The 13,487-nt window shown below is 36.7% G+C and overlaps 2 protein-coding genes across 2 annotated transcripts; both read left to right on the top strand.

Moving 5' to 3' along the window:
• The first annotated feature begins 263 nt into the window (after positions 1–263).
• Positions 264–2,272, top strand: LOC142976407 (uncharacterized). The gene has a single exon (XM_076119740.1). It carries the CDS (start codon positions 400–402, stop codon positions 1,474–1,476), a length of 1,077 nt encoding a protein of 358 aa, XP_075975855.1. The 5' UTR covers positions 264–399; the 3' UTR covers positions 1,477–2,272.
• Positions 2,273–2,457: 185 nt separating this feature from the next.
• LOC142976406 (uncharacterized) lies at positions 2,458–4,305 on the top strand. Its single transcript, XM_076119739.1, has one exon. The coding sequence runs from the start codon at positions 2,537–2,539 to the stop codon at positions 4,019–4,021; it is 1,485 nt and encodes a 494-aa protein (XP_075975854.1). The 5' UTR covers positions 2,458–2,536; the 3' UTR covers positions 4,022–4,305.
• Positions 4,306–13,487: the final 9,182 nt, after the last annotated feature.

The following is a 13,487-nucleotide window of genomic DNA, read 5'->3' as shown; positions in this document are numbered from 1 at the left end:
TTTTAAGAAATTATGAAGGAGCAAAGAAGAAATTTTATGGCTAACTAATAAAATAAATGGGTCGGTCAATCACAGTGCCTATTCCTGTAATGTTCCAATCAAATAACCTGCATAAGAATTTTATTTTCTAACGCATAGTTTTAAGATTAAGAATGATGAGTCTTATGTTTTCAGTGTTATAAAATTATTTTTAAGTACAATCTTATATTAGCAGAATTTACCAATTAGTAATATTCTTTCAGAACGTATCAATTTTAAAAGAGGAATTGTCAAAGTCAGGTGTTAATTGGTTTCTGTCAAAGTGTCAAATCGAATGGAAACGAGAATGCGATTAAATAATTGAATTATCCTAGATTTAATAATGTTTTTATGATTACATAGTGTGGAAAATAATTCAAAATGTTTACCTTACCGGGACAGCGGGTCTTACATAAGTGCCTCAAGATTTTGAGGTTAACTGTTGCAGATTTTAGCAATTGTCCCGATATTAAGAAGTTGAATGCAGTAAGAACGGTTGAAAAGACTATAGAAAATAATACGAGTATCTTCATCGAAAGTCCCATTCATGTTAAGATGGTACCGATCGACGTGAACGACATCAAAGCTCATAACAAGTTGACTATGACATTGTACAGTCAAGGGCAGAAGTCTATTGATTTCCAAGTGAAGCAGACATCTAAATGTCTGGAACTGTTGAACAAGAGCACGGCGTCGGACAGGAACGACGTGTGTGTGATACAGGTGCCGTATCAACTGAAAGTTCAGGTCACAACCACTGACAGTGCATCAGTGAGTCTGTCTAAACTAGAGGGCCAGGAGTTTGTTGTGAAAACACAGAAAGGCGCGGTAAATGTTGCCGATTTAAAGGCTCAGAATATTAAACTGGAAAGTGCAGAGGGAGAACTTAAATCTGAGGGCCGCTTGCAGGCTACCAATATTGATCTAAAAACGGGTTGTCTCTCTGGCATACACTGTCACAATATAATGGCGAATGTATTTAATGTGACGACGCACGCTGGCCCTATTGTTGTTAAGTCTTGTTACAGTGATAAATCTCATTTTACCACATTAATGGGCAACATACAACTTGATCATCTTCATAGATCTGTTTTGATTGATGTTATTCAGCAAGGGAATCTACACATCACTGGCTTCTCTGGCAACTTGCAGGCTTCACTCAAGAGTGGGGATGTGTATATGCATGCATCACAGCTCACAGAAAAAACTAGTATCTTCATACATGAAAAGGGGAAAGTAGAACTCCTTATGCCAGACATAGTCAAAAATCTGCCCGCCACCAACTTGATAGCTGATAAAATAACAGTTGATGATAAAATACTAAAGCTAGGAAGATTTATGGATGATGCACATCCAAAGAGGTTTAGATTTGAGAGGGAACCACATCATGAGTTACATATAGTTTGTAAGAATGGTTCAATTGACATAAAGGAAACAGACTTACCGTTTATGATATAGGTGAATTAGCTCTCTGTACCTGTATTTTAGGCGATATCTGTGCAGCTTCAAGAGTGTTTGTTATAACTTTATGAAGAGAACGTAATTTGTTTTATTAAATGTATTTTTTACTCAGTGATGTCTTGATTATTTTCATGATGCACTATGTAGGTAGTGAATTTGTAAAGTTCTTGCATTTCTCCTGTTAGGATTACTTCTGTATAGGTTGACATTTCAATTCATAATTGTTATATATTAATCCCAGTTGTGAGTATTAAATGTATATGCAATGTTTACTAGCACATTATCATTGTTGTGTCTTCCATGAACCATAAATAAATTACTAATTAGAATGCATCATTAATTCCTAATCATGTTGATCATTAATTAATATTATAATTGTTATTTTAGAAAATATAACTGTATCTGTATTTAGACTTAGGAAACACTACAACTGCCAAAGTAATGTTTGTGAAGCCAATCAGTACATTTAAGAAGTGTTTAACATACATTTATTTCATGCATTTATTGTAACTATTTTCTAGCAAACTCAATTGAAAATTAATGTAATATTTATGTTGCACAGTAAGGTAGAGAGCTCTTGTTATTTTAAAGATTTATTTTTGTAGTTCCTCAATAAGTAACATTAATGTGTATTATATGGATTTGCTTCTATTATAAGTCTTGATATTGCTAGTCTATCCATTTATTCATTATATTCCTGGTTAGGATTTTAAAGTGTTTGTAGATAACCATTATTGTTATTTATTCAAGTAGTCAATTGTTGAAAGTTTCATTAAAACACTATCTCATTTTATATCTATGTATTATTGAACCCTGTCCTGCTGACAAATGTTTATACCAAAGTTTCCCATAAAACCTACAGGAATACTAAGAACGTGGCTAACTAGCTCCCCATCTAACGATGTACTCCGCGGAGTGTTTACTTTTTAACTAGGTAAGCGTTAATTGGGTACAAAGATGATGGGTAATGTGTAGCGGGGCGCCGGCGCAGGGCCGATAACGAGGCAGTTTATATGCGGCGGAGCAGTGCGCGCGCGCCAGTCTTACCGCCGCCAGCATGCCGGCCTGCGCGCCCGAGTACAGCCGCCTCGCGCGCTCCAACACGGAGCTCGTGTTCTCGCCCCGCGTCAAGCGCTGCTCGCATCAGCCACCGCCCTTCACGGCTCTTCGCCGCTCCTTCTCATCTACGTTCTCATTGATACCTGAAGAACGAGCTATCTCACCGGAGCGCCCGCCGCCGCTGCCCCGGTTCATAAGAATAATAACGTGGTTTCCACGGCTCATGCTGCAGCCGCTGTTCGCTTTGCTGAGAGTCATCGCCCATCCCGCCTGGAAGCAAATTCTCGTCGTTCTACCTACGCTATGGATCGCGGCCTCGCTGTTTATATTCTGGAAGTGTGTACAGTGTCCTTTGGGAGTGATCAAAATGATCGGCCGCGCGATCAACTACAAGAACCACAGGAAACCCCGCACCGTACTCATCAGTGGAGGTAGTTCAGTGCAAGCTTTACATTTGGCGAGGAATTTCCATTCGGCGGGCGCAAGAGTAGTTGCATTCGAAATAGAAGGGCAATTTGCACTGTTAAAGTACTCTGCAGCGGTACATAAATTTTATACAGTGCCACGACCTAATCCGGCTGACCCTCTAGCTTATGCTCGAGCTTTGAGAGAAATAGTAGAAAGAGAATCGGCGGTGTTCTACGTCCCGGTGAGCTCTACCACGCCGGCTTACTACGACGCACTGGCTAAGTCACATTTAGAAGTTATCGGATGTCAGTGCTTTGTACCGTGTGCTCGTGATGTTGTCACACTTGACGACCCTCTGGAATTGATGAGAGTATGTCGCGCTGCCGGTTTGGCGACCCCGCAATTTTGGGTTGTTGCGAACGACGAAGATGTTCGTGCGTGGTACGACAGTGGTGCCTCTAAAGAAGCTCGCCACTTCATTGCTAGCGCTGGAGCGCGAGGTGCACGGGATCGATTGCGATTTGTTATGCCTGAAGACAAAAGCCAATTCAGATTTCCCAGAGAAATTAGTGCAGAGAAACCATGGGTGATTGTAAGGGAGCCGAAAGGAGAGAGGATAGTGACTTGTACCACATTGAAAGAGTCCCGTGCTGTTAATAATGTTTCATGCCGCGTGGACTCTGCAAGGAAAGGGCTGGTGCCGCAGAGAGACGAAGAAGCCGATGCTTGGGTACAACGATTCATCTCATTCCTTGCACCAGCGAGACCAATGACTGGACATGTGTCATTCCGACTTGTTCGTGAAGAACAACCAACGAACGGAAAAGACAATAAACTAGTTGCAATTGGAGCTAGAGTGGGCGTGTCTTTGCCTTATTTATGTCAAGGATCGACACGTTGCGGTCACGCAGCAGCAGTTGGGAAGCTGCTGGACACCGTGCTGGATACTCGCGAAGCGCTCTTCACATTCTGGGACCCTCTCCCCTACTGCGCATACTATCAGTCACGTATGCCTGACGAGAGGAGGCCGCCGCCCCCGGAGCCGTGCAAGACGCCACCAAATGTTCCTCTTTGAAGTGTTATGTAGTGTCGTCGTAGGAATTATTTATTAAAGACACTCAAGTACCTGAAGAGTGCGTGAGTGGAAGCTCTCTGTGCGGCGTGTGCCATAGTTAAGTCACGCTCTCTCCGTGTTGTTTGCTCGTCGCGCTTGTCAACCAAGCGTGGGCTCGAGGGGCGATACGATATAATGTAACTACTAAGTAGATATTATAAGTTCTTTTGTACGTACAAATGTTATTGTTAATTATGCCTACATATTGTTAGGTTAAGAAATAAAACGAGGTCGACTATTTTAAATTGTTTTTGTTTTCTTAATTCACACAACCTTATAGGCTTTGTACATACACATGTTTACATTTCAATCTTTGAGGCCTTTTGAACTGTTCTTGTAAAAACAACAAGCATTTATCAGGAGAACGAGTTATAAATAACTTATATTTATCGTCACATAAATTACTAGTTTATGTTTTGACCAAAGCAGTACCTAGTTGGTCGGAACGTCATAGCAACAGCAATTTATATTTTTTATAGTTTAAGCAAGAGGCACGTTGATAAAAGTTATTTTTCCACGAGAGTGGCGGAGAAAAGTGTTGATCTGTGGCCAGCCGCCCCTGGTGACCCGGACGAGATAACAGCTATCACTTCAAGTGCACTACAATTTATAATAAAGTACTTCGCGCTATCAGGTTAAACGGACAAACACAGACACAAGAGGGGGTAGGCAGAGTCCTGTATAGAAGGGTGTTTCTGACTGAAAATTTCAGATTTTCAGTGAGAAATCCAGTTAAAGCTTTGTCGTTCCCCACTCCGTGACGCGAAGTAGATTGGTGGTCGTCTAGTTATGACTGTCAGAAAAGGGTTAAGGCTTGCTTAAACTAACACGGTAAATCATCATCAGCCATACCGTGGTAAATAGTTAAGGAATACATAGCAAGTTTCACTGGGGTAAAAAGCCACCCATTTTTTCGTGACATTTCAACTGGTGTACCTAGATTATGTATTTACTATACTTACTAAATAAGCGTTACTGGTATGTGATAGATATTCTATCATATAAGTAGCTATATACGTATGTAATGTTGTTTGCTAATGCGGAACTACTAGTCTTATTATTGTGAACTTTTGACATTTGTATTAATTTAACAAACAACTAATCTCTGCATCAATTTGTCGGCGTAATTCAACTTAGTAGAATAACATATTACAAAGTAGGTATGTTTTGTAATTATGTTTCAGTGAGCACATGACAAAAGATTCATGTGACTTTTGAGTAGGGACCTTATGTTATTTGTTTTTGAAACGTGATATTTACAAATTGAAGCTTTCTTTAAACATCAGAGATAATAAGAATTTGAATGAAACAAAAGGGTTATATGCAAGTGGTGGTGGTAAGTAGAAACTAAATAAAATAAATTTATTTAGTTTCTGCTTACCACCAAGGAAAGACTCATACTATCCAAGAGGCTGAAGTCAAAGCATGTGAGTCATCACTTTATCTTATTGCTCAAATCAAGCCCCTATGTATTTGACATTAGTTACCCATTCATTTTATAGTATGACAAGATGTATGGATGTGAACAAGGCAAGGGAAGTTTGTAAGGGTAGTACCAAGTGGCGTTTTGGTCTCTGCTTACCCCTTTAGGAAAAATACTTGATATTATGTACGTATGACATCTTATTGTAGGAATTTAGACCCATACACAAGTGTCTAATATAACAAAAATTAGCTTCATCAATGCTTTGTATATTTAAACGAGGGCTGTAAGCAGACATCTTTAAAAATGTCTACGTGATGTAGGTACATGAAAGTACCTACTTATCTAGAAAGAATATTAAATATACTTAAAGTTGTTTACGTGACATGTAATCTTTACTTATAAAGAACTTGTCTTGATAAGAATTTCTTTAAAATATTTATTACTTTCTTTATCTCTACCTACCCAAGATATAAGTACCTACCTGCCTATAAGGTCGCAAGTACCTAAGGGCAGCCAATTTGCAATTTCCTCAAAGGCAAAAAGGATGCGCCATAACACATGAAAGTAGATTCAAATAGTGACCTCATCTTACCCTTAGTCTTACATCGTCCTTTTTACAGTACGTACCTAAAATACTACGTAAAAAATCTTATATCTTATAACAAAAATCGTGTATACTTTTTATAAGCTAGGTACATGTTATGTTTACAGATATGAAAAGTACTCATAGAACATTACATTAGTTACTTAACAAAAATAACGAGTTTAAGCAGGTTACTTGAAGATCATTTATTAAAAAATAACAAGCAGATGTTCCAACTTTCCTGTTCAGTGTTCAGTGTTTACGTTAGGTATGTGGAACATGACAAACGCTTTATACAGTCTAAAGGACAGGTTTAAAGTCCAAAATCTGAATCATAACATTGCAAGTTTAAAAATAAGATAAGTTTGTTTATACGGAAAGTAGAACGCGCTTAGTCATTCCAGGGACGTTAATTTTGGATTTGTCCGAAACAGAGCTGATTTTAACGTGAGTTCGGAAAAAGTTATGAAGAATTGTTTGATAGATTATAACTTTGAAAGATGTGTAATTCAGAAAATAGTAAAGTTTTTAAGGTGCAATGGTTAAATGGACACGATTCAACTGCCGCATCAGTTGTTTTAGGTTTGATTTCCAAGCATGTTATTTTTACCTTTGAATTAACGTGAACACGGATTTACTACAGAATGCTTGACGTTTCGGCGTATTTCTATTACCTATACATTAAACATGTGTTTTGATAGTTTCAGATTAAAAATAAAGGTCAATATTTTTGTAATGTCTTCATTCTTTTATTGATTTAATTCATCATCCTCTCGCGGTAGTTCTTACGGTGAAATATGAGCGCCCTCGCGCGATAATTATACAAACGCAGCCATTACCCTAATCAAGATTAACCTCAGCACAACACAAACAGGATTTAAATAACTAGGCGATATTTACCGACTGACACAAATACATACAAATTACATACATTTGTCACAGATAATAAATACCCGGACGATATTCCATTGCGTGTTGTCATTCGATCACGTGAAGCATATATGTTGAACGTTATTTTCAAAGTTCACGAGTTTCATATCACGTATCGACTGCTCTTATCTTATGGACTACGCTTTTCACAGCAATAGTTCATGTTCTAAGTAGTGCATGTGATGTGGATACTACGCCTTGTCACGTGTGATAAGAGAACATGTATGCTTTTACTTAAGGCATCGCTCGCGTGGGAAGCTCATTTTGTTGTCATCCGTTAATATTGCCAAAATGATTGATGTTGGTTTGGTACTTAAACCGCTTTAGTCGGAGTTACCTACTTTCCTTTAGAAATTTTGAATTGCGAGGATTATTTTTCTTCTGTTAGTTTTACACTGGTCACTCGTGGCCACTGTAGATAATTAAGTACATGTGATTTGGGTACCTACTGCACTCAAAGATACGTAAAAGAGTCCTTTCACACGATTCCATAGCAACTTTGATTTTTGTTTTTGAAGAATAATAATTGAATAGACTGAATATAATGTGTTGACATAAACGATAGACTACACTGACCTACACTGAGTCATTAAAGAACTGCAAAAAATTCGAAACCTCAATACTTAATTCCGTTAGGCAATTTATTGGGTACAAAGGTGGTTTTGAATATAAATTAGTATTAGGCAGTCACCTTTGGACCCTTACGTCATAATCTTAGTTTAGTTTCGAAAGCAGCGATAGCATTTGTGGTTATAGGCAACTAGTTATTTTAAAATGGGTGTATTTTTTCTAATATGATGTGTGTACGTGACTTAAAACAGATAGGTACGCTTCGTAGAGAAATAAGCATGATTAGCCTAATAAACAACAACAATTAGTAACTTTACACGGAATTAGCAGCATTAATGGCATTTTGACGGCATTTAAAATGCATTTGGTAACAATGTAACGTCATTGGTTTTTCCCTAATTAGGTATTATGGAAAAACTGTCTCAACATAAACATTCTACTGTTAAGTGTTGCGAAGCTGAGTATGTTTGCTTATACTTACTTGCTTGATTGAGTACCTACTGTAAAAAACGTCAGATCTCATAAAGTTATAAGCCCTCAATTTTCTCCACAAATCCTTAGTTATTCTGTGAATTTTTCACCTGAACCACTCTTCAGCATCACACAGCTTCATTGTGAGTGCGTCTGCGTGAACTACAAACAAAATATTTTTAATAAATTATTTTTAAAGATGTACGATTGTGTTAGAGCACTGATAGATGAGAGAATATTACGAGGGCACCGAGAATTGATAAAAAATAAACAAATGACACATATTAACCTCGGAGTTCCCTGCTCCCAAAGTCGTAACGGTCCAGTGGTCACGTAGCATTTATCAGGACATTGTATCATTTGCAGACCACAAGGCGACATCGTGTTGGACGTTGGACCAAAGTCTAACCGACTGACTAATAATATTTATTTATCCTTCGTCTGGACAGATAACCGGGTGTGTTTCTCAATCGTTTCTTTGAAAGGATAATTACGTGTAAATATTAAATCACGACTTGTTCCCGTGGTAGTAGACAGAGACTTAAGATCGTCACATGATGCCTGTAGATTTCTTATGCTTTATCGCACAATCCTGTATGCTCATTCTCTTGTCACTGCGCTAAATTAATACTGACTGGAGGTAGTAAGGAGCTTATAAAACCTTTCAAAAATCCACTACTATAGGTATTAACGTGTACGACGACAATTCGCCTTGAGTTCATCGGATTACTGGAAGGATCTGTACCGTATGACGCGGTAGGAAGTATCCAATTGAAGGTACCGCGTTCTGGCCACTTTATGGTGACTGTTGAAGGTACACCGTCAGGTTTTTAGTCGATATGCCCAAATTTAAAAAGCCGGTACGCCTTTTTTTGGGGGACATGCAGTAATGAATTTTCCTGACGAAAAAAATTTGTTAAATATTAAGCCTACTAGCTTTAAGTATTAACCTACCTTTATTTAATTAATGTTACAACTATTCTTTGTAAACCATGCCCTTGTAATAGGGACTTTCCGAATTCTCTATCTCTGTTATTGTAGCAGTGATTTAGTTTGTAATTCAATAGTCACGAGTATCATTATCTGCTCTAATTTGATAACAATATTGAATGATACCCATACAATCATATAATGCATGGTTACTTAAAGACAAGATATATCGCAAAAGTATTCAAGTAAGTTGCTGTTATTATTTTGTGAGTCATCAGGTGATAGCAGCGTTTAGTACCTCTCATTTCATTGGTGGAGATTCGCTTCATGGGAGCCCAGTGTCAATAGATAAAGTCGATTCATATCAGTGTTCTTTTTCTTTCACTCAAAAACTTTGTGAACCACTTATATTCCTTATGTGAGGGAGTTTCCTCTCGATCCAGTTTCGACCGGTATCAATATTTGTCCTCAATGAAAGCTCCGGCACGACGGATAAGCTGTTTACACGAAATATTCCACGTAATCACGCATCGACGAGGAAACATCCGCGTGACGCTGCGTGACATTGTTGGTATTTGATTGTACGAAGTGATTTAATTAGGTGCAGTTATTGGAATTGTTTTTATTTATTACTTTGATTCATAATAGGATCCCTCTTCCTTTAATTAGATAGTTTTTTTTATTTAACTAACCATGAAGATGAGCTCCATAATAGACAGCAAGGCTTTTCTTTCTTCAACATTGATGGATTTTATACGTGGTAATTTACACATTGTTCTATGGAACACAGTGATACTGTACCCCTATTCTCTACTACTATCGAGTATCGATTAACCGGATAGCTATCGAAAAAATTTGTTTGAAAGACAAATTTTGGCAGTACATTTTAAATATCAAACTCTCGATAACAATTGTAAAGAATTGCGCTACTGATTTATGGAACAAATGTGTATGTGTTATATTAGATCAAACGTTAGACCGATGAATGCGTCCGACGTGTGCTTAAGATGAAGGTCTTATTAAAAAGTCTAAATATCTAAGCCGTTTTGCAGCTTAGATATCAAACTACATTCTCATATACCTACATATGTCATCCACCAGTGTTTCAAGGAACGTTAAACGGTACTAAAGCTTAAAAATGCTTATTTAATATTTACTGATGACCGATTATTTGACACTTAAAAAACTAACATCATCGTGACTTGCATTACTCGCATGATGATAATAATATGATTCTGTTTTGGTGCTACTGAATACATACCTACTGTATGCAGTAAATTATGCATAAGTGTTTTTATTTATGTTGTATCGCTGTTATTGAGATACGTCCTTGTGTGATACGACTTTCTTAATCTTATTGCAGTCATTTAGATACGCGACAGGATATATTACAATGATACCTACAAAAATAAGTAACAATAACACATTGGGTAACGACTGTTGTTTCAGTAAATACCATTATTGATGCTTTTGGGCCAAAATAAAACAAAACTACTCTATAAAATACATGCAATTCCGATTCTTGGAAAGCTGTCGTCGAAAAAGGTAAATGTGACCATCTTAACATACGATTTCGAATATGTACTAAGATGAAATTACTGTAAGTAAGGAAGTAAGGCTTCATAAATAAGGGCTATTTCCTTTAAATGACATTATCTGTTCTTCCAGGAACAAAGTAGGAATTATTAATTAATAAATCACTGACATACAAACTGATTAATTACGAATCATAATAAAATTTTCCACCAGGGTCGTATCCAGTTTATCTGTCCCATAGACCTTCAGCGTTCGTTACATTCGGCAGTTATTGTGCAAAACTATTAAGTATAGATAAAAAAAATGTATTTTTTATGAACCTTTTTGTACGACGAACTTATAAATTATTGGATATTTAAATTGTATTGATCGTTATTGTAATGCGAGAAAAGTCCTTCAATCGACTGACTGAAATAATGTTTTTTTATTTTGTTATTTTGACCTGGCAATAGCCATTTTAACATTGAGAATAATGAAGATGTTGGAAGAATAGAAACGTTAGTATTAGGTTTATAAAGAAGCATGTGGTAGACTATACCAATCTATCCAATAAATAGCCGGTTATTCCAACGTTTATAAAATTATACGTAAACCATGCCCCACAACTTGTTCCTTGTTAACGATAAGGTCAATTCGAAGTATACAAAATCTTATGTATCTAATGTGAATCCATAATTAAATATTAAGTAAATTATAAGACATTTGTGCATGTATTATTTGTGTTGTAAACGTCTGTCATACGAGGAACATTCATAAAATGAGCTAGACAATGCACTTTGACGATATCAATGTAAAGTCCATTGCCCTCAGATACATTTATAAGTATTCAAATTATATTCTCGTTATATTTTAGCATACGAATTGAGCATTATGCGTGTCTGCTTTAAAACGATCACGGATAATAGGTACGGGAAAAATTGGAGATATGGTATTTTGAAGCTTATAAAATAAATGAACCTGGCTATGAATAAAACGATTCAATCATATTTAGGGTCAGTTTCACGACTTATGAATAAAATATGTCAGAATACGTATTTGCAAAGTAGCAACAAATGTATCAAAACATCTGTGATAATTCCGTCGGATAAGTTATCTTATACTTATCCAGAAGATTAGGATTGGTACCTGAGACAAAGTATAATTTGATTTCTACTTTCTCGCGTTGTGAATCTTGAAATCGCTCTAGTATAAGAATCGAACCTACGACTTTCACACTTAATGGTAGTTGGGGTGACTGCTTTAACAACTGCGCTGTATTGTCATCATAACTTAACAATTGACTGCTTCCGTGGCGCAGTGGTTAACGTCGCCCTGCCGCTACCGTTGCGTTGAGAGGTCGTCGGTTGGATTTCCTCATGGAACAATTATTTGTGCGATCTACAAATAGTTGTTCAGGGTCTGATTGTGCTTTATGTCCGTTATTTGTATATTTGTAAAAGTCCCCGCGACACAAAAGCAATCTTTAGCTCGGGAGTTGTCTTTAAAAAAAACGACATTATTCGGGACTTTTAATAATGTATCCTTTAAAGTTTTTCCTCAACAGATACGTTGTCAACGTGTTACATCGGTGATAGCATGACGGCGTAGTGGCCATTGTCCAAGGCTGCAGCTCACATGCGCAGACGCAGCGCAGACGACGATTACACGTTATCAGTCTTATAAGTGTGTTATGTTATCAACACTGTTGTGCAAACGCAACACTAATGGATGGTGATGCGACTTTGTTATTTTTTATTGTGTTGTAAAGATGCTACAACTGGTTTCATTCAGATTTGTATACTTTTCACGATGTGGGCCAGGCTTTTCTATACTAATTAGTGACTAAAGGTTTAGAGTTCTCTCTTTTGAAGGTAGATACTCGTGATAGTGATAGGTTTAGATTGTAAAATAGTTAAATAGCATAACAAATATTTTAAGGGTTATTGACCATCTTTGTATAAGATTTGGGCGAAAACTACCAAAAATAATCGATGGACATGTAATTGCTAACTTTAATATTATTATTTTTCTGTTTTTTGTTAGTGGCTGTTTGGTAAAGCACTGTACTAACCTGTTACCTATATATTTCAGACCAACAAAACTATATTAAATCCAAAAGAGTTGTTCCCTTTCATCGTATGCATATACGATACAGATACGTTAGTCAACAAGACATTAAACATTTTATGTCAAGCAATGAAAAGGCCGTTCTTTGTCTTCAAAGAAAGGATGCAAGAGGAAAACATACTATTGACATTGTGCGAGTAAATAAACGTATAAAAATACGCTAAACCCAGAATAAACATCACAAGTGCAGAAAGTTAAACAATATTTTGTTGAGAGTGTGAAAAGAAAAAATACACATAACGCCTCATACGACGCATTTTTTAGACAGTTTTCTCCCTGCATGGAAAGTATCGTTCTGTCTGCGTAACGATACTATAGACCTAAAAATATCTGATAGATAGACCGTAGACCTGAAACCAGGCGAGTCATTAAAAGTAATAAGTTTCGAAGAAGAGCTTGGCTTGGTCTTGTCCGCATGAAAAATATAGTTGTAAACTGCCCTTGGACCCATTAGATAACTAAGTTGCTACTTTAGCATGACATGACTATAGAGTCTGTAATAATAGCTACTTAAAACCAATTTGAAAATATTTTTGTACTGTGCAACTGAATATCCCCACTACACAGTCTTTATTATATCACTTTACTATTTATTTGTATATTTTATATGTTGTTATATAAGGACGGACGTATTCGGTTGTAAATAAACGTATTGACAAAAGATGTGGTAACAGTTTATATTTGGAGATATCTTCAAGGGGCCCTTATTGCTTTGATAACACTTTATTATGATAAACACAACTGCGTCTAATATTGGACTATTATAAAATAGAACACGTGCTCTAATTAGAAGAACGTCAACTATATATTTTCAATTCTGTCAAGTATGCAACTGAAAGCTGATTTATCAAGCAACAATGACTGTTCAGGAAGAA

The sequence above is a fragment of the Anticarsia gemmatalis genome, chromosome 11 (genome assembly GCF_050436995.1).
Source record: "Anticarsia gemmatalis isolate Benzon Research Colony breed Stoneville strain chromosome 11, ilAntGemm2 primary, whole genome shotgun sequence".
NCBI classification, from domain to species: Eukaryota; Metazoa; Arthropoda; class Insecta; order Lepidoptera; family Erebidae; genus Anticarsia; species Anticarsia gemmatalis.
The sequence above is the reverse complement of the archived record's forward strand: the minus strand, read 5'-3'. Positions and strand labels throughout refer to the sequence as shown.